Consider the following 20,025-nt stretch of genomic DNA (forward strand, 5'->3'; position numbering starts at 1 on the left):
AAAAGCGAAAGTAAAGGCAGAGGAAAAGAGCTCTGGTGAGTATCCGATTGTTTATTAGTTAACCCTTTTGTCTCATTGGATGTGACTGTGTGAACCGAATAGTTAGACGGTTTGACTTTTACATGTTTGACGACCCATTGTTGGTGGACCTAGACAGACAAAGATCCAATGCCCACTTGAAGCATGTCTGCCACGTGGTTGCCGCGCAGATTCACAGTATCTTTCCACGGCTCAATCCAATTTACGCGGCTAGCTAGCAGCTCCCCGTGACAAAGTAGTTGGTGTTTCAAAAGCTGTTATGTCTATCCTCTAACCTTAAACAAAGTTTTGAGGCTTGGAAATTAGATTGATCCAACACATGTGAAGATGCCACGCAAGTTGTTCTACGTATTGCCTGAACGAAATATTCTCGTTGCCTCATCACCGCAACAATAGATCTTGCTTTCGTATCTGGACCTTTAAACATCAAAGCGTGTGTTAATATTCTAAAACTTTTCAAAATACAAAGCCCATTTTATATATTAAGTTCTAATTTAGCCCATAAAACTAGCATACTCATCGATTATCTTTGCTAGTATTTGTTTTTTTTCTCCTGAAACTTATCTTTGCTAGTATTTGTTTCAGTTTCTTTTTTTTTTGAAACTATTTGTTTGTTTGTTTCAGTTTCGAATTGGTTTACTTGTATTTGAACTAGTTTATTACTTTTAATTGGATGGATTTATAAGATTCAAATCAGTTTAAATTATTTTAAATTGATTTAAAGAATTCTAAAACGATTTAAATTGATTTAAGTTAGTATAAAGTTGTTAAATAAAATAATAATACTAGTATTCATAAATTTGTTTAATTTTTTATTTTATATATTTAATTTTGATAATTGATCAAATAATTTTATAACTAAACCTCAAAACTAAAATATTTTATATAAAATGTATATAAAATAAATAAAATATTTCGTTAACACCTATGTCCCAAAAGAAATAGCCTAAGCATTAGTGCTATACAAAACGTTCTGTTACTTTTTTGAACATGGGAAACGCTAATACAAAAAGAACTACATGTTACCATATCGTCATTTATCTAAAAGAAATTATTGTTCATGGTCATAACTCTGATTAACCCTAACTTCTAAATATATAGAGGAGAAATGAGATATCTTCACAGTCACAAAAATCAATAGTTATATATTTTTTCTTTTTTTCTTAGGTTACAAACGAAAACATTACACAACCACACATATAAAGATATAAAGCAGGAAAAGTCAAAGATTAAGAGAGGTATTAGGCAACATAACGCGCAAATCTTTATTCAAACACACACATATCTCTTAACATCAAACACATATTCCCCCAGTATTTCCTGCATATATGTGAGTTAGATCACGATTTCTTCAACAGCTGCAGCTGTCCCCACAGCTACAGTTTGACCCGCAGCTGCAGTTGTCGCACTCCGTGTTGTAGTTCTTCTCGCAGCTACATCACAAAAGGTAAAAAAAAGTTTAAGAATTTTATAACTAATAATCTGATGCAAAAAACAGCTATATGCGCATTATAGCGCATATATGCATGTAAAGGCAGAAAAGATAGGGTTTACCTGCAAGAGTCACCACATTTGCAAGCGGAACCACATCCACAGTTAGAACCTGCCATTGCTTCTCTTACTTCTCTTTGATTTAAAACTTCAAATTTGTTTCTTTTTCTGATGCTTTTATGTGCTGTGACTTGAACAAAGGGAATTGTCTGCATTTATAGGAGACGAGAAAGATTCGGTGTTGTCTCCACCATACACGTGTCATTTCGTGTATGGATGAAATTGGCATAGATGCTTTTTTGGTCAACAATCAAAATAAATACTTTTGGAAGAAGTTATCACAAAGAGCATTTCAACTTTGTGACATTTAGTAATTATTAGAGATAAACTGATAAAAGTCGTCTGAAGTTGAAAATTTTGCCTCTAAACAGTTTTCGTACTGATTAGACTTTTTTTTTTGAAACACGAGACTATTTATTCTTTAGTTAAAAACATTTAGTAATCAATACAATATTAAAAGGAGAATAATCTCCACTCTAAAGCTGTCCACGTCGGATTAATAAATCAGCCAATGAGAGAAAGGTTATTTAACACGTCACACACTCACTGAAAATCAACTATGATGGGCTTCTTCCCATGGCCTAAAACTATTTTATTCTGTCCCAAAAGGAATCCACTAGAATAACCTAATCTCCAGCAGCTTCTATCGATTAATCCTCCTCACTTCGTCTTCTCCACTTCGACTTCTTGCAACATCCGTTACCGCGTTCCCACTTCTTATCAATCAATAGTTTTCTAAAATTCTCTCTTAATGAATTCGTTTCGCATCCCTCTCTCTCACCCTTTATATACTGTTCTTTCTTCATTTTCTACACACCATAACCTGAAAACCTGCTCAAATCAAGCTCAAGCATGGTCATGAAACCAAACGGCAAGTCCCCTGTCTCCTCCTCCAATGATCAGGAAGTTATGCTCTTCAAAGATATCTCACCAGGTCCCCACGAAACCCATTGTTTTATGATTGGATATAGTTTTTAGCATTTCTTCTTACTTAGATACAGAAATCTCGATTCTAAATTGGTTAGAGCTTCGAGTTTGTCTTATTACTGTTGACGAGCATTTTTTTTGTGTTTGAAGTTGTAGGCATGACCTTTTATTTTAGTAATACATTATCTTTCTTTTTTTTTTGTCACGAAAAGTAATACATTATCTTTCTTAGTTGCAAGTTGTGAGTTTTTTGGAGGAAGAGTGCATGAGTTTAAGTAAAACAAATTAAAAAAAAATTAATATTTCATATCATATTGTTGTATTGTTGTCTACGATAACTGAATGGGCATTTTTGTTTCAGGTGGTGATAAAATATTAGACTGATTTTTTTCATGCCACATTCTGACTTATACTCTTGCTGAACAATTTTGTAGATGTCGTTGGCAACATGAAACTGGTCAATGGACAGTCTCACATTGAGCGTCGTATCCTTGACGAAGTGGAAATAGCAACCACTCCACGTACGTGTTATGGTTCATCTGCAATCAAAAGAGTTTGTAATTCTTGCTATTAGAATCATGACCTCTTTTCACTGCAATTAATCCTTCATTGATAACTTTTTGCAGGGACCTGTTATGAAGCTTTACTTTTAGGAAAAGACTGCAACAGACTTCTGCAAGAAATTTACAGCCTATACAAACACTCCCACCTTGCTTTTAGTCACGACGATGAACACAAAACATCTTGGAGGTAATCATTCCCCTTTTAGCATTGCTAATCACATAGCTAAATGTTTTCCACATTGTTTGTCAACGGTTGCTAATATGAAACTTACTTGATCATCATTTCAGACGTCTCTGCTCCTGTTTGTGACGTTAACTTTGGAGAATTTTTTTCTTTATCTATTTGAACTTTATATAGCTCCAACTGGGATCTTTAGGTTGTCCTTTTGATCTCTTCCTTGCAAATCATTTAACTTCGCAAAACAGAGTGCTCTTCAAGCAGCCTGTCACAGCTGTCGAGATCTTGCAGATGAGGGGAATAATAGTACCTGTCACAGTGACGAACCAAAGAAAGCAAAGCGTCCTAAACATGGATATGAGAGCTTTCACCACTCATCTCAGAGGTTTCACCCCTTCGTTTGCAGTTTCAGTCTTCCTTTTTCAGTTTGAGCATTGGGTAAGGCTTTCGTTTTAGTTAACATCTTTCAGTGTTTGATTATCCTTTTTTCAGTGAGATAAGCCTGAAACGCAGACAAGCTCTGAGTGCAGGAAGCACAAGGAGTGTTACTCTCAAGGGAGAGGTTACATCTCATCACAGCCGTACTCAACGTGGAGTTAGGGATCATGGCTTCGAACTGAGACCTCGTGGTGATGTTCATACATCCCTGTGAGATCCACGGCGACTGGAAACCACATCTTGATCTGACATCAAAGCGAGGGAGGAACCCGGAGATGGAGGACTGTAAAGCGTCCCAGCAAGAAGCGGCGGAGGAGAGCGGCGGGGAGAATGAACCTGTCTGTCGGAGGTGGTGAGGGTAGACGAGACGGAGGCCTAGGAGGAGGTACTGACAAATAAAAGATATTTGGTAATTTTTTCTGTTTGAGCATTGGCTAAGGCGTTCGTTTTAGTTAACATCTTTCAGTGTTTGATTTTCTTTTTTTCCCCTGCAATCAGTTTACATATTTGGTAATTTTTTATTACGTGATGATTATAAGCTTTTAAAACAATCACTTGGTATTTTCAATTATAATTGTGGTTTCTCTGCTGAGTGTTTGCTATTTATGCATCACTCTTTCTCTGTTAACTTGAAAACTGATATTAGATAGCCCTTCTGGAATGGTAACTTCTCGCATAGTGTTCTTTGCTGCTATGTAGCTGCAATTTCTCTGTTCTGTTTATAGCAGTGTTTTTAAACCCGGACCGAACCGGCGGTCGGACCGGATTCAACCGTGAACCGGACACCAAGTCGGGTTGGGTTAATGCCAAAACCCAATCAAAGTTGAACCGGTTAAAATCCCATATTAAACCGTTAAAACCCCGGAAACCGGTGACCCAACAAACCGGTTAAACATTGGTTCGTATAGAAAACAAAAATTTTGTTAATAAAAGAATTAGTTTTTTCAAAATAAAAAATAGGGTTTGTGACAAATTACAACTCAATGTATTTCTGTCTTTGAGATCTTTTTTTTTTTTAAATATGTGATGTTTCACAAGGTATTTTATACTTCTCAATGTATTGTCTTTCTGGGTAAAATTAATAATTAAAAACTTACGTTTGTGTCTTTGATGTTCTCTGCAGTGTACTAAGCAATGGAAGAGAATGATCAAGAAATTCCACTTCCATCAAATTCAAATATAGAAAATCAACAACCGTCACAATGTGTATATAATTTTTTTTTTAAATGATAAAAATTTATAGTGATAAAAACCTGGAAAGTAAACTTTAAATGTACTTTTTTATTGATTCAGATTTGAACTATTATATTATTTCACTACTTTTATTACATTTCAGTTTGCTATTTTCTATATTTATTTGTTAAAATATGCATATTATATAGAAAACATTATTAAATTCAGTTTAGAAAATCAACCCCGATCGAACCCAATTGAACCAGGTCAAACCATATTAACCCGTGACCCAAAATATTTCCGGTTCGCTCACCGATCCGGTTTTAAAAACACTGGTTTATAGGCATGTAACTGTTAGAATAGTAGTCAATTTCTAGAGATATTAATGTCAAGAACCTTAGTCAAATGAACAATATTCATTCCCCTTTGGCGGGCGTGATATACAGAAACTATTACGTACTGAAACAGTGACAAAGATCAATCTAATTATGAGAATATCTATTTTACCATATTTACATCTCAGTTCCTTAAAAAGAAAGCTAATATTGGTAACGAAGTCCATCTCCCTCACCCATCTAAGACGTCAATAACGGACACCACAAAAAAAAAACTCTGCTGATTTATTCAAGTTCTAAATCTGATCATATAACCACCTTTCCACATCTCGCCCAAAGTGGAAATATTTTTAAGCAGACCTTCATGTCCATAACCTAATCATAATTTCAACTGCTAAATGTTCTATTGATTCCATACTAAGGGTCACCCCAAACTGAATGGGGAAACCATTTCCAACCCACCATCTTGATATGTCCATAACTTGATCCATTTAGGTTATGTTGATTCCATACTAATGGTCGCCATATTCTTACTGGAGGTAAGAGTAAGAGTAAGACAAATCCTCATTTAACTGATTTATCACTAGAATGTTGTGAACTATTTAGTTTACTTTTTCTATGGCATATTTCATAACATTTGATTATTACTATGCTTAGTAATACATTTGTGTAGTATAATATTTAGACAGGTTATATATAAATTATATGACATCTCTAATACTAAAAAATATATTAATCTATTATAATTGAAATCATTAATCTATTTGCTAAAAAATGTATTATAATTGAAAACATTAATCTATTTGCTAAAAATGTATTGTTTGGGGAGAAACAAATTTACAAATTTCATAACTATGGTGGTACCAAACAATTAAAAAAAAGACCTCACAACCATACGACAATAGTGATTAAAATAAAGAAGACTATACTAAAAATTCCAGACCGCAACTTCTCGCTTCACAACTACAATCGGCAATCATGTTCAGCTACTGCCAACATCTACCTTCCATTTAGTCTCATTCGTATTCGTCGGTATTGTAAACCATTTGATATCAGTATATTATTCATTTTTGTCAACTTGAATCTCTGAATACATCATTGTTGTTCTACAAATTCTTTCATCCCTAATTATCAAATACAAACACCCCTACTTACTCAAGGATATTGAATGTGGAGAAAAGTTCAGGGCAAGAAGATTTATCTGATGAAGTCCCGGAAACTGAAATGGAACAAGCTGATCTCAACATTGTTTCAGATATTATGGTACAAGCTGAGAGTGAGAGTGAGAGTTTGGTTTCAGCTGAAAAACTGCAAGATGAATTTACTGTCTAAAGTTGGGAGCCACTAATGAAACAATTTTTGAAGAGATGCAAGCACAAGAGTGTGTTGGGCCCATTTCAACTTCTCACAAACAAATAAAAAATATTTTCTTACACTACTAATAATTTAATGATATATCTCTCCACATAAAAACTCATTTCCAGCATTATATCATATATTTAAAATATATGCAACCTTATAATCATTAGGATTTATTCGAAAATGATAATATGTCAGCTCATATTGATATTATAAATTTATATATGTGTGAGATTTACTTAGATAATGTATCTTTAATTAAAAATTAAGTCTTTGTATTTTGGCAAACTAATAAAAATGTGTGAAAATAAAGTTATATACAACCCTTAAACAACATAAATTAGAGAAAGTCTCCTATTTTATATTATAACATATAGTTTTAATAGTTTAAGAACACAACTATATTCTATAATATTTTATATTCACGCAACAAAATCAAGAGTAAAATTTAAAAGTAATTATCCGCGCGTAGCGCGGAAAACGATCTAGTTATTAGAGATAATCAGATAAAAGTCGTCTAGAATTGTAGATTTTGCCTCTAAACAGTTGTTGTTAACAAATAAACAATTGTATAGACCATGTAGTGGATAAAATAATTAAATGTTTTATTTGAGTTTCGGCAAGAAAGGGAGAACGTCAAATTATTAGGGAATACGAAAAAGTCGCCCGTTAGAATCATCTAATAAAAAATCAATCAGCCCGTCTAGTTTCATTAACTATATAACTAGTTTTCTTTTGTCAAAAGTATTAATCTAATTAGACTATGTCAAACAAGTTGATCGAAGTTATGCTCCTGGTGATAAAGACATTAGATATGTGTATGCACATATGCTATATTATATTAAGAGGAGGTACATCATCCTCCCTTCTTCCAAGTTTTGTATAGTACTACTAACTAAAATTCGATTTGGACAAAGTGAACGTGATATCATGTAGTATTTCTTCTCAAATTCAGTTGACAACTAAAAATCTATGCATTCATGATCTTATATATGATTTTTAGCAACTTCAAAAGAAATAAATGGTAAATTGGTAATCCCTATTGTACAATAGTAGTTCCTATTTATTTGAAAGAAATAAAAAAGTTTTGAGTGGTATTGAGGAGCACCAAAAGACTAGTTAAGAACCACACAATCTTGTTTGGGTTAAGTCTCTTTCTAAGCTTCTCTCGAATCCACGACCTACCTACCTACGCTGCTTTTCACAAAAGAAAAGAGAATAAACATATTGATGGGGACATTACAAAACAGCAGGGCGTCGACGTTGGCTTCTACTTGCCCCTTCAAGGCCATGAACTAGTGCATTCACTTTTAATGGGCTCTTTGATCCATCACGAATTTCAATATTCTTTTCAGACTGTTGGGATTGTGAAAGCTCATGTCCAACTCTATTTATCTGATTAGTACGATATTGTCCATTTTGGGCTTTAATGGCAAGCCCGCATGGATTTACTTTTGGTTTCTCTCCCAAAAGGCTTCGTACTAATTAGAGTTGGACTTCTCTTTATATATTAGACACTTCTTGTCTAATTATCCGATGTGGGACTTAGTTTGATATTTCACATTCTCCCCCTCAAACTAAGGATTACATTCATCTCGTGTTCCACGATTGATTTCCAGAATCTTCTAACTTGATCTCTGCCACACACACCTCTCATTCCTAACTCATCAACCGCTCTGATACCAATTATTGGGATTGTGAAAGCTCATGTCCAATTCTATTTATCTGATTAGTACGATATTGTCCACTTTGGGCTTTAATGGCAAGTCCGCATGGATTTACTTTTGGTTTCCATCCCAAAAGACCTCGTACTAATTAAAGTTGGACTTCTCTTTATATATTAGACACTTTTTGTCTAATTATCCGATGTGGGACTTAGTTTGATATTTCACACAGACTTCATTCCTCCTACGTGCCCTCCGCGTATAGTCAACACATATATTCTCCAATATCAATCTCTCTGATCCTTCACCATCACCGTGTTTACAAGCATTTTCAGACCATCTTTAAGCTCAGCAAACACCTTCAAGAACCGCAAAAACCGGAAATATTCTCTCATTTCACTCTCCTCGATCTCAAGTTCTTCCAATCTCTCATGAATCTCATGATCTCATCGATCTTATTCGTCACGATCAATGAAGACCTATGAGCTCCATCACAAGATCTCTCAGTTCTTGCCATGGTGTCACTCCTTTGCAACCATCTAGCCTGATGCTAAGTCCACAACGTAAGCCAACACTTTGGTCCGTTCGTAGAAAGTTGTGGCCACATCAAATATCGGACATGAACCGCCCGGCTCAGCCACATCAGTCTGTTCCCGACGGATCTCAGATTCTCAGGAGAGCTACGAGATGGTTACGGTAAGATAAGCAACGAGGAGACACCGGATAAATATCCTGCCGTGGTGGTCGGTGAAGCAACAAGACCGAAGCTAAGGCTCAAGAGTTTAACATAATGGCTAGGCCCATTAATACGAATTATATAACCCATGAATGGGAAAGATGATAAAGTAGTGAAGACAATAGCTTCCAATGACCATTACTAAAATCATCTCACAGTCAGTTGCACATCTCATAATATATTACAAAGTGTATGAAATCTTGAATTTGTTTCACTCAACCATATATATACATGTATGTATAACTACTGAGTATTAATATTATTAAAACATATGTAAACTACTAATAAACACAAATCATTTCATCTAAAACCTCATCAAAAATCAGATCTTCTAGCTCAAGAGTCAACCATTCAGTATCACCTCTAAGATTCATCCATCCATCACCTTTTGTAAGATCTCTTCCCACAATATCATCCAATGAGCAATCTCTATTCTCAGCTCCTATCCCCGAAAGGCTCCACTCTACTCTTCCCCAGACCTCATCAAGAAAACGTTTCTCATTTGGATATGCAAAAGAGAATGTTTTGGGGAAATAGATGTGTGATTGGTTGTGAGTCTCAATGATAGCTTCATTAACAAGATCAAAGAGAATCTCTTTGTTCACTTCTTTTTCTTCTTGCATGTCTACTTGGTAGAGCAGTGATGGATCCAGTGGTTGTTCCTCTGAGTGCCATTTTTCTCCGTCGTAAACGTTTTCAAGGAAGCCTGAAAGTTTTAGAACATTCTTTACGTAACAGAAGTAGGCATCTTCATCTTCTTCTTCATGATTGTCAATCTCGAGGGAACTTAGACCTAAACCTGTAGAACAAGTATCAGTGTCTTTCTCACATTAAAGCATGAATTATTTCTTGTTCAAGAGTTTACCTTGTGAGAGTAAACTCTCTGTTCTTTGTGCAGTGTTGTCCAAAGAACTTGGAACTGAATCTTGTTCTTGTTGAAGGATACTTTGGCTTAGACAGTCTACTTGATTTTCTTGGTTTCTCTCCTCTTGCTCCTTGTCTTTTTCTAATTCATTCTCTGTTATTACTGGAGATTCGGATAACAACAAAGATTCCTTGGTTCCCAAGTTAGAATCTACAGATTTCCTGGTTGAACTGTCTCGGGGCGGTTCTGTCAGAAATGAACCAAGAACTTCAAGGCTGGACAATGAAGAAACCCTTCTGAAGAATTGTGGTTTATTATCATCTCTCAGTTGGCTCTTTTTCTCTTCATATGAAAGTTTTAGGCTCTTGGAACGCAAGTCACCACCTTTTCTTCCAAAACTCTGTTCCAGGAGATGATAATATCCATCTTTTGAGCCTGACGTATGCTTCTTACTCTTCTTGGTTTGCTTTCGGTCTCTAAGAACGTTCTTGAGCATCTTCTTGATTTCTCTGAATCCATTTATCACCGCATGGTTGAATCCATGATCATCAGCTGCGCCATGATGAGAAGGTGAGATTGGTTTGTTTCCTTGAGAACTCTCGCTTGGAACAGTTAAAGTTAAGACGGTATCCTTCTGCTTTGGAGCATACCAATTCTCCTTCAGCTTGTGCTCAATCCTAGCGGGACTTGACAAGCGAGAGAGAGGAAAGGAGCCTGACTTGGGCAAGACTCTTGGACTAGACTTGATATGCACCTGCTTCCTGAACTCCGAGTTTGGATCTTTCAGTATCTTGACAGAAACATCTTCCTTCCTCAGGATTTCAAGAAAATCAACATACTCGGTTACTTGCTTTGTTGTCATCATCTTCTTCAGTTGTCTCGTTGGCTTTTCTGCACTATCAATCTTTGAGACAAGAAAGGGTTCTTGTTCATTAGCTTCGTACACAAGGGAATGGGTTCGTGGAGTCTTCCAACCTATGAAAACAGAGTTACCCATATCATTCAACATATTTTTTTTCAGTACTTATAAAAAGTAATACGAGATGGGTGGACTTACAGATTGGACGGTTCTTAGTTCTCCAACGGTGAAAGTCAAACACATGAAGCATTCCAGCTAACCAGCCTGGTTTGTGATTATATCCATGTCTTGGACTCGAACTTTCGCTTTTCATATGCTTCCCCATATTGAGTCCTTGAATTTGTAAAAATACAATATTAGTTTACGTGTGAAGACAGAGTATAACAACAGCGACGTATTAAAAAAAAAGCACAAAACTAGTCGGTACCAGACTAAGTAGCTCGTCTGAAACCGTCAAATCCAAACAAAAATAAATGATCAAATCAAATAAACTATTTTATCTTTCTTGATCCATATTAATGAACCAAATCGTTCAAAAACAAATGAAGAATTGAGGAATAAAATCAGTTTAAAGGTTTATCCAGTAGAAGCTGGCTGACCTGATGAAGAAGAATAATGAAGCTGACTGTAGAGAAGAGAAGGCTAATTAATATGCTCTTTAGTCCGGCCAAAGAGATTATTAGCTAGGCTCAAGGCTCTTAGAACTCATTATACCCCGAAGAACATAAGGAACAAGAACAAAGAAGGATGCAACGGAAGGTGTCTGGAAGAAGAAAGAAAACGAGAAAGACCACGAACAAGAAAGTGAGACTTTTCGTTTCTGCTATGTGGTTCTACTTTACCCGCCAAAGATGGCCCGGTCTACTGGTAGAAAATTGTGAAAATGTCTGTTTCATATGCATACAACGCTCACACGCCACCAGAAATATTTGTTTTTTTTTCTCTTCCAAAGAATTGCATTATCTAGTATTTTTGAACTTATAATAAGAAATGAATAGAACTTTCAAAGTTATTGTTGATATGATGAAATTACTTAATATTTTTAAGAAATTTTTTTTTATCAAAGAAAAGTTTCTCAAATCCCTTTAATACTAGTTTTCTTTCTTTACAAAAACTTATTTAAAGGACAACGCCCCCGCTTGTTTTACTTTTCTTGTAAATTTTTCATTTATTACAGAACTATACCTGTATGATATTAACTAGTCTGGTCAAAGAATTTAAAATTCAAATTAAAACCGATCTGAATGTAGTAAAATTTTCTAGAATTTGGACCAGAATTAGGCTGGTTTTAACTTTTAATAAGACCAAAAACCAAGTATAATATGTTAACCAACCAAGTAGAATGAGTTGTTGGTTGTCAGGCTACTGGTGTTTATGGCAAATACTCAATACTATTTTATGGGAAGTGGGCTATCTTTTGGCTGCTTTAGGCAATTTTTATAAAATTTCTGTCAAATGATTATAGGATGTTGCTGTATATCTAGTTCTATATAGTTAACAGGAAAATCCACCTAGAATGAATTTTATTTACCAGATGATCACGTATTTACTGATAAACTTTCATCTTATAAAAATTTGTTTAGTAACGGATATACATCCTATGTAAGCCAAGATTGACGTGAACGCCAAGGTTGACCGGGAAGATTAAAACCTTGACTACTCTTTTCCTATTTTACCCGGATAGAGGATAACTTCGACTACTAAATAGTAGTCAAAAGGAAATATACCGACTTCGACTAACTTATTAACCTTTTGAACACTATTACTAACTTATTGGACTTGATCAATTATCAAACCCGTTTTGACTTTAGGCTCAATTAGCTTATGCTTACATGTTGGTTTACTATTTTTTGTTGTTTTCTGCAGTGATCTCTTTCTCTATGTATGTGGTTTGGTGCCATGTCAGTGTGTTTGATATCGATGGACAAACAAAAAAGAGGCTAGGATCATTTAGCAAGCAAGTTGCCACCAAACGATGCATATAAAATAATTAATTAGATTGTTACCTTTAAAATATGAGCTAGTTCCTAACAGATTAAATCTTAATTATAATGTTAAAAAAGAAAACGATGTCAAAGACTTTAGCTGGACCGGCGTGATTAAGAAAAGTAATTATCACAACTGCCCCCAACCAAAGTAAATAAATATGCCACCAAACATCAAAATGAACCAAGTAATAAGACATTATGTATATTGAATATTATTATATAAAGATTTAACAAAAGAAGAAAAGTCCAAAGTGTAATGTCAATGACGTAAGAGAAGGAGAGTAGTGGTGGGGGAGAGGAATGATGAAAGTTAGACGAAAGATTGAAGAAACCGAGACCTCAGTGACAGTTTCAACACGTGGTAGTCTCTTAGCCCGTATGATGCTCTATACCACACGAGATCCAACAGCAATTGCAGAGGCGAAAACAAAGGTAGATTGGGTGACTCTGTTGACATTTTTGAAGAGTTTTTTGTTTTTTATACAAATGTCTCTTAGCCCATAAGAAGATGTTTTTGTTAAATAAGGGCTCTTTCCTAGTTTTCCGCAGGTAAGAACGTCTCTTGTGCGTTTTACTTGCAATGGAAGTTCCACACGCACGAGGAAAGACACCGTCTTTGACTTTGTCCGGGAACAAGCGCGTGTGAGAGGATGCACGTTAAACTGAGACTGGTCCTTATCTCGTCGTCGCATATTTTATTTCCCAATTAGAATAGAAACCCCTGAGTTTAGTACTTCTTTTAGTCAACGCTTCTCCCTTTGTTTACAACTCTTAATTTATAAGTTTTCTCATTTTACTTGTTTTTGACGTCAGACTTTATTTTCCTTCTCAAGATTTATCAGACATAAACCGAATAATATCTCTTATTTATTTTTTTGTTTCTTATATTCCTTTTCATCTCATAATTCATAATTGGTTACTCTATGCACATAAGTCAACTCTCTCTGTCTCTCTCTCTCTCTTTCGTCTTTCTTTTCTTCCTGTGTTTTCTGAGCAAACTTCGATTGTTATACCAATTTGAATTGAATTTTTTTTCTCTTTGTGGGTTGAAAATTTAAATCTTGATGGGTAACGGAGTGACAAAACTGAGTACATGTTTCACAGGGGGAGATGGTTTCCGACAAAAACACACCTCCGTTCTACCTCCCGAACCTCTAGACGAAGGCCTAGGCCATTCATTCTGCTACGTCCGACCCGAACCGACTCTAATCACCTGCTCAAAAGTCCACTCGGAGGTGGAAGAGACCACCATGTTCCGAACCATCTCCGGCGCCTCCGTCAGCGCCAACGCCGCCACTCCTCTCTCCACCTCTCTCTACGACCCCTACGGCCACGTCGACAGAGCCGCCGCGTTCGAGAGCACGACGTCGTTTTCCTCCATCCCTCTCCAGCCCATCCCCAGAACCTTCTCCTCCTCCGGCGGCGGCGGCGGCGGCGGTCCGGTCGTCTCGGGCTCCGGTCCGATCGAAAGAGGGTTCCTCTCGGGTCCGATCGAGAGAGGGTTCATGTCGGGCCCGCTAGACCGCGGCGGGCTATTCTCCGGCCCAATAGAGAAGCCCATCTCCGATCATCATCATCACGACTTCCGGCGCAGCTTCTCCCACGGGTTGGCTTTGCGGGTCGGGTCGAGAAAACGGTCTTTGGTTCGGATCCTCCGCCGCGCGATCTCGAGGACGGTTCAGAGCTCGATCGTGGCTCCGGTCAAGTCCGTCAAAGAGTCCGAGAGCAAGAACCACCACCACCACAACGAGAGTAATAGTCTCACGGTTAACAGCTTGAACTTCAGCAGCGAAGGGACGCTAGACGACGACGTTTCGCTCGAGGGCCAGAACCTTCAGTGGGCCCAGGGGAAAGCGGGGGAGGATCGAGTCCACGTGGTCGTTTCGGAGGAGCACGGTTGGCTTTTCGTCGGGATATACGACGGGTTCAACGGTCCGGACGCGACGGATTATCTGCTCTCTCATCTTTACCCCGCGCTTCATCGGGAGCTTAAAGGTTTGTTGTGGGACGAAACCAAACCTCAGGGACTAGACGAATCGTGTTCAGACAGAGTTGGTAATAATGATCATTGCGAGGGACGGTGGAGATGCGACTGGGATCGAGAGAAGAAAGATCTCGACCGTAGATTAAAGGAACAGATTAATAATAATAATAGGAGAAGCGGGTTGGACTCGGATCAGTTGACGAACCATTCGGATGTTTTAAAGGCGTTGTCAGAAGCTCTGAGGAAGACGGAAGAAGCGTATCTAGAGACTGCTGATAAGATGCTGGAGGAGAACCCTGAGCTGGCTTTGATGGGTTCTTGTGTTCTGGTGATGCTGATGAAAGGTGAGGATATCTATGTGATGAACGTTGGCGATAGCAGAGCTGTGCTTGGTCAGAAGTCTGAATCGGATTACTGGTTAGCTAAGATTAGGCAGGACTTGAATCGGATTAACGAAGAAACGATGAGGAATGATTTAAGAGGTTGCGAGGGAGATCATGAAGTTCCAAATTTATCGGTTTTTCAGCTCACTGTTGATCACAGCACAGATGTAGATGAGGTAAGTGAGCAAACAATGGCATTAGATTTTTGCTCAATGTTACTGAGATCTTGTGTTGATTTGTGTTATGTTTTTATGGTTATTATAGGAAGTTGAGAGAATCAGAAATGAGCATCCGGATGATGCTAGTGCGGTGAGTAATGAACGGGTTAAAGGCTCCTTGAAGGTCACAAGAGCATTCGGTGCAGGTTTCTTAAAGCAGGTATACATCAGACTTCAGGTTCATCATGAGATCTGGGCTATGTGTGATCTGAATCTAAATTGCTTTTGGTTATGTTTTTTTTTTTTTTTGGCAGCCTAAATGGAACAATGCGCTCCTTGAGATGTTCCAAATTGATTACATAGGGGAGTCTCCGTACATCAACTGTTCGCCGTCTCTCTACCATCACAGATTAGGCTCCAAGGACAGGTTTCTAATACTATCTTCTGATGGTCTATACCAGTACTTCACCAACGAAGAAGCGGTTTCAGAGGTTGAGCTATTCATCACATTGCAGCCTGAAGGGGATCCAGCTCAGCACCTTGTACAAGAGCTTATGTTCAGAGCTGCTAAAAAAGCTGGTATGGTGATAAAAATTCTCTTACATTGTGTTTCTGTTCGAAACTCCGTTTTAATTATATTATTATGTTTTGAAAAATTGTAGGTATGGATTTCCATGAGTTGCTGGAGATACCACAAGGTGAACGGAGACGATACCATGATGATGTTTCAATAGTAGTGATCTCTCTAGAAGGAAGAATGTGGAAATCATGTGTATAATAAAAAAACAAATCTCTGTGTAGTGTCTCAATCATGTAGTATAATGTTGACAATCAGGAAATAATATATATAAAGTTTTGGCAACTCAAAATAGGTGAAGAGAAGATTCTAGTTGTCTTAAATAAGTGGTCAAAGATTTGGTTCTGTGAGTTCCATCCAACTACTAACTGTATGTGAATAGTGAAGTAAATGAAGGAATTGAAAGAGTATTAGATTTGAGTAGTAAGCAAGTAGCAGTTTGTGGTTCAAGAGAAGTTATTCACTTTCCCTCGCATTTAATTCACCACCTCTCTCTGTTTTTTTCTTTCCTTCAAATTCTATGGCCTCTTATTTGTTTCTTTATGTGATGTTTCTTCCATTACAGGGAACTTGGTTTTAATTAAATTTGGAATTTTATGTTTAATGTAACTTCTTTGTCCTTTATATTCTACCCTCCTTTACTTATCTCAAGTCCTTTGGTTAGCTATTACTATAAAATATAAAGTCAATTCCTATTGAATTTGCTAGTGAATCAGTAATGATTGAGCTCTGTTTCCAATTTCTGCCTTTGAATCTTCTATTTCTCAAGGCCTAACTCTGCAATGGACAGCTCCACGAATTTTCGCTCTGCTGAGACTTCTTTGCACCGTCAGCTTGCTCCTTTCCGGTGACGGTTTAATATAAAAACGTTTCTCGTAGTTCTTTGTAGCATTTTTTAGAGAGATCCTCTAATTTTTCCTTGGGCTTTATTTGACGGCCACATTGTAGATTCCAAAAACCTAAAACCTAAAGAAAAAACGAACCATCAATAACAAGTGACTATGTTCCTAAACTTTCAGAGCCTTGATTTTTGTATCTAAGATCAATTAGCACTCGCACGTCAATCGTATTCATCATAATTATGCTCTTTGCGTGGACGATTCATTATTCTGTTCACTTCCTAGCTCAGACACATTTATATTCAAATTAAACTCAAGCTGTATAATTTCTAAATTTCTGTCTCCTGGCTATTCGTTATATCAGAATATGTGTATGCTGGTGATAATCATGGCTCCATGTTCTGAATCAGATGTTAAGAAGCAACCGCTAGAACTGCTTCTGAAAGTGAAACAGTAGAAAGTCAGCACAGAGTATGGTGACTGAATCGGATTGAAGTGATTCTAGTATAGTAAGGACCTATAAGAAATGTTACCACGATCAAGCACTGCTTTAGTATATGAATACTAGTGTGTTATTTATGTCAATCTCTTATCTTGCTTGCTCAAAACTAGGAGAATTTTATGCTAAAATGGTTACGGACCACTAGCTTACACACATAAAGACAGTCTTATTATCATTTCGTGCATACTTTTTATGCACAGATTAAATTTAGGAAAACAGTCACCAGTGAAAGAAAAAGGTTAGTCAAAAAAGCATTTCTAAATGATTTTAACCCTACCTATAAAAAGCGGGCTCTTATAAACTAAAGGTTATGTGGGGGTCCTCCATGTCAGGACTTATTACAAATCTCTGCATGCATTGTTTTCCGTGTCAGTATTGGTTTAACGTTATATTCTCCACATTTTTTTCATTGCAAATTACAGACGTATAAGTTCCAGATCCTTTAGTTCAAATGCAATGCAACATCCAAGTAAATCAAACGCCAAAGTTGTCACATTACTCTACAATTCACGTATACTGATTAGATAGTTACTCTTCATTACAGTAAATCAATTGAGGTTTTTTTTACAGAAACAGTTATGTTATGGGTAGTCAATGAAATCATAAGTCGTACTTAATAAGTATTTTTATTACATGCAGAAAGTTTACACTTCATTTATAGTATTAATTTTAACATATAGAGAGACATATACACATGTTTGCATAAATTTAGTAGAGGATCATGCACCCACACAAAACAGACTGACACACAGATTCGTACAAAGAAGACTGTAAAAGAAAAAGAAGCTCCTTAAAATATGAGAAAAGAGTATTTTGGGAGTTTTATAACGTAGCATCCAGCGAGACACGGTTCGTATAATTAAGTTCTTTTGTCAGCAACCCCTTTTCTACTTTATGAATTATCCTTAGCTTTTACTATATAGTATGTTTGAGTTTTACAATCAATAAACGATAAATCATTAGTAATGTTCACTACTCGGTTTGGGATCAGGCAGCCCTCTAGCTATAGCTAAAAACGTAAACTGACTATACATTAGTAATAGCTGAAAACATTATATATTCCATGAGATTTAGTTTTTGAAATTATATAAATTGGACTATTACACACACGACACGAATTCGTTGAGAGACATAGCAACTTGAGAATCAGATTAACCATCAAACCACACAATCCAAAGAAATTATATGACACACCTGATTAAGCTGTAATGAAGACACCTTTTAGTTTCTATCATTATACTACTCCACGATCATTGTCCCACACACGTACTATGCATGCATTTGATCATGACAGTTCGTAGTCATTTAAATCAGCCTCCACGTCGTAAACATACATTACAAAACCTCACAAGAGTTGGTGATGATGATCGTTAGAAGACGGACCCGATAAATCCGAATTGTTCCAAAAGTACTGGCTAGTTTGATTCCCCGGAGGCGTCAAACTAGAGACCGGTCTAGACAAGTTAACCAAACTGGGTTGTTCTTCCATCTTAACGGGGGCTGTATGGTAAGCCCTAGAATCAACCATGGAAGTAGAGGAAAATGATATTCCGATATTGCCCTCGTTCTGGAAAGCGTATAGGGTCGTCGCTGGATCGAAGAGAGTGAACTGATTCATTGATCCAGCAGCAGCCATTAGGTTGTTTTGAACGCTATTGTTGTTGTCATGAATGTTTCCGGTTCGTTCATTTCCAACATGAAGAAACCCTAGATCGTTCATTAAACTCGGACCAATCTGGTGAGCTTGGTTGTTGCCATTAGTAGCAGCTAAATTCAAACCGATACCTCCGAGTTGGGTGAGATTGTGAAGAGTTGGTGAAAAAGGGAACTGATGGTTTGTCCTCAGCTGTCCGGAGCTAGAACTTGGAGCGTTGACCGTGGAAGAAGACTGTTTGGACAAAGAAGAAGAAGATTTTGAATTACCATTTTTGCCCTTTTTGCTATTCCTCCGGCTGCCTCCACCCACGGGGACGTTCCTCAGAGCGCCTCCATGTGTCCAGTAACGGCGGCAACCCTTGCAGAAGTAGCGAGGCTGAGTGAGGTTGTAGTTGTTGTAGTAACAGAATTTAGTGTTGAGGGAGTCGCATCGTGGACACTTTAGGGCTCCCTCAGGCGGAGGAGCTTTGGCCTGTCTCGCTCTTTCAGCCATGGATGCACCAAGCCTCGCCGGAAGACCACTGGAGGCAGCTGCATGGTGGTGGCTAGGGTTAGGGTTTGGTGGGTAAGGTGGAAGTTGGTTAGAAAGTAGTCCGTGGCCACTCACTAAACTTCCATTCTCTTGAAGCTGATGCTGTTGATGATTCGAGTTCGTAGGCTGAAAAAAAATCAAAAAAATAGGAGTAAATGAAAGAAGTCAAGAACCAAGAAAATAATTTGTATTTATAAAGCAAGAAATACCATATATATTGTTGTGATTTTAAAGAAAGCGGGTTATAAAAAAGAAGAAGAGAATATGAATATCTTTTAGAAATGAATCAAAATTATTACTAAAACGAATCAAAACATCAATGAAGAATTTAAGAGAAAAATTGCAACAAAAAAAAAGAAAGAGAGAGAGAGAGAGACAGAGAACATTTAGTAATGGAAGATCCAAGAAGTGAAACCTGCGACCAATTGGATGAGAAAACCATTGTTCTTCTATACCCCTTTAGTATATATTTCTTCTTCCTTCTTTAATAAAGTTTAATGGATCTTTACAGGAAAGAACTACAAGGAAAAACTTGGTGGGGGAATCAAAAAATAAAACAAAAGGGCAAAACGAAAGAGAGGAAGCAAGACGACCAAAGAGAAATGCGAAGAGAGCACCAAATCAAAAAAGGAAAGTGAGAAGAGAGAAGGAGCACAAAGACAAATTAAAGGAAAGAAAATGCTTTCCTAACGAGAAAAAGAAAAGGAGTATCGGTTCTT

General features: G+C 37.1%; 3 protein-coding genes and 1 long non-coding RNA gene across 6 annotated transcripts; 1 reads left to right on the plus strand and 3 right to left on the minus strand.

Moving 5' to 3' along the window:
* Positions 1-1,164: 1,164 nt before the first annotated feature.
* LOC108842119 (uncharacterized) lies at positions 1,165-1,917 on the minus strand. Its single transcript, XR_001948228.2, has 2 exons — positions 1,594-1,917; positions 1,165-1,472 (listed from the first exon to the last, which is right to left on the minus strand). It is a non-coding gene; the product is annotated as an uncharacterized LOC108842119 (long non-coding RNA).
* A 7,220-nt stretch (positions 1,918-9,137) lies between these two features.
* On the minus strand, positions 9,138-11,555 carry LOC130494298 (protein TRM32-like). The gene is made up of 4 exons (XM_057005942.1): positions 11,287-11,555; positions 10,886-11,020; positions 9,829-10,803; positions 9,138-9,762 (listed from the first exon to the last, which is right to left on the minus strand). The coding sequence occupies exons 2-4, from the start codon at positions 11,010-11,012 to the stop codon at positions 9,245-9,247; spliced, it is 1,620 nt and encodes a 539-aa protein (XP_056861922.1). The 5' UTR covers positions 11,013-11,020; positions 11,287-11,555; the 3' UTR covers positions 9,138-9,244.
* Positions 11,556-13,529: 1,974 nt separating this feature from the next.
* Positions 13,530-16,171, plus strand: LOC108813596 (probable protein phosphatase 2C 4). The gene is made up of 4 exons (XM_057005949.1): positions 13,530-15,218; positions 15,307-15,420; positions 15,515-15,779; positions 15,863-16,171. Exons 1-4 carry the CDS (start codon positions 13,740-13,742, stop codon positions 15,976-15,978), a joined length of 1,974 nt encoding a protein of 657 aa, XP_056861929.1. The 5' UTR covers positions 13,530-13,739; the 3' UTR covers positions 15,979-16,171.
* A 1,987-nt stretch (positions 16,172-18,158) lies between these two features.
* Positions 18,159-20,012, minus strand: LOC108828517 (dof zinc finger protein DOF1.1). 3 transcript variants are annotated; one of them, XM_018602277.2, is made up of 2 exons: positions 19,722-20,012; positions 18,159-19,432 (listed from the first exon to the last, which is right to left on the minus strand). In XM_018602277.2, the coding sequence occupies exons 1-2, from the start codon at positions 19,746-19,748 to the stop codon at positions 18,464-18,466; spliced, it is 996 nt and encodes a 331-aa protein (XP_018457779.1). In that variant the 5' UTR covers positions 19,749-20,012; the 3' UTR covers positions 18,159-18,463. The 3 variants fall into 3 exon arrangements, with proteins under 3 accessions (XP_018457779.1, XP_018457855.1, XP_018457922.1); XM_018602353.2 differs by having other exon boundaries at positions 19,684-20,012; XM_018602420.2 differs by lacking the exon at positions 19,722-20,012 and adding an exon at positions 19,516-19,671.
* Positions 20,013-20,025: the final 13 nt, after the last annotated feature.

The sequence above is a fragment of the Raphanus sativus genome, chromosome 1 (assembly GCF_000801105.2).
Source record: "Raphanus sativus cultivar WK10039 chromosome 1, ASM80110v3, whole genome shotgun sequence".
NCBI classification, from domain to species: Eukaryota; Viridiplantae; Streptophyta; class Magnoliopsida; order Brassicales; family Brassicaceae; genus Raphanus; species Raphanus sativus.

Bases quoted from the DNA above. Each gene is read 5' to 3' on its own strand.
- LOC108828517 (XM_018602277.2), bottom strand. From the start codon at position 19,748: ATGGTTTTCTCATCCAATTGGTCGCAG. The intron at 19,433-19,721 runs GTTTCACTTCTT...ATTTTTTTTCAG, and splicing joins TCTCATCCAATTGGTCGCAG to CCTACGAACTCGAATCATCA.
- LOC108813596 (XM_057005949.1), top strand. From the start codon at position 13,740: ATGGGTAACGGAGTGACAAAACTGAGTACATGTTTCACAGGGGGAGAT. The intron at 15,219-15,306 runs GTAAGTGAGCAA...TGGTTATTATAG, and splicing joins ACAGCACAGATGTAGATGAG to GAAGTTGAGAGAATCAGAAA. The intron at 15,780-15,862 runs GTATGGTGATAA...GAAAAATTGTAG, and splicing joins CAGAGCTGCTAAAAAAGCTG to GTATGGATTTCCATGAGTTG.
- LOC130494298 (XM_057005942.1), bottom strand. From the start codon at position 11,012: ATGGGGAAGCATATGAAAAGCGAAAGTTCGAGTCCAAGACATGGATAT. The intron at 10,804-10,885 runs GTAAGTCCACCC...CTGTTTTCATAG, and splicing joins AACTAAGAACCGTCCAATCT to GTTGGAAGACTCCACGAACC. The intron at 9,763-9,828 runs GTAAACTCTTGA...CTTGTTCTACAG, and splicing joins AGAGAGTTTACTCTCACAAG to GTTTAGGTCTAAGTTCCCTC.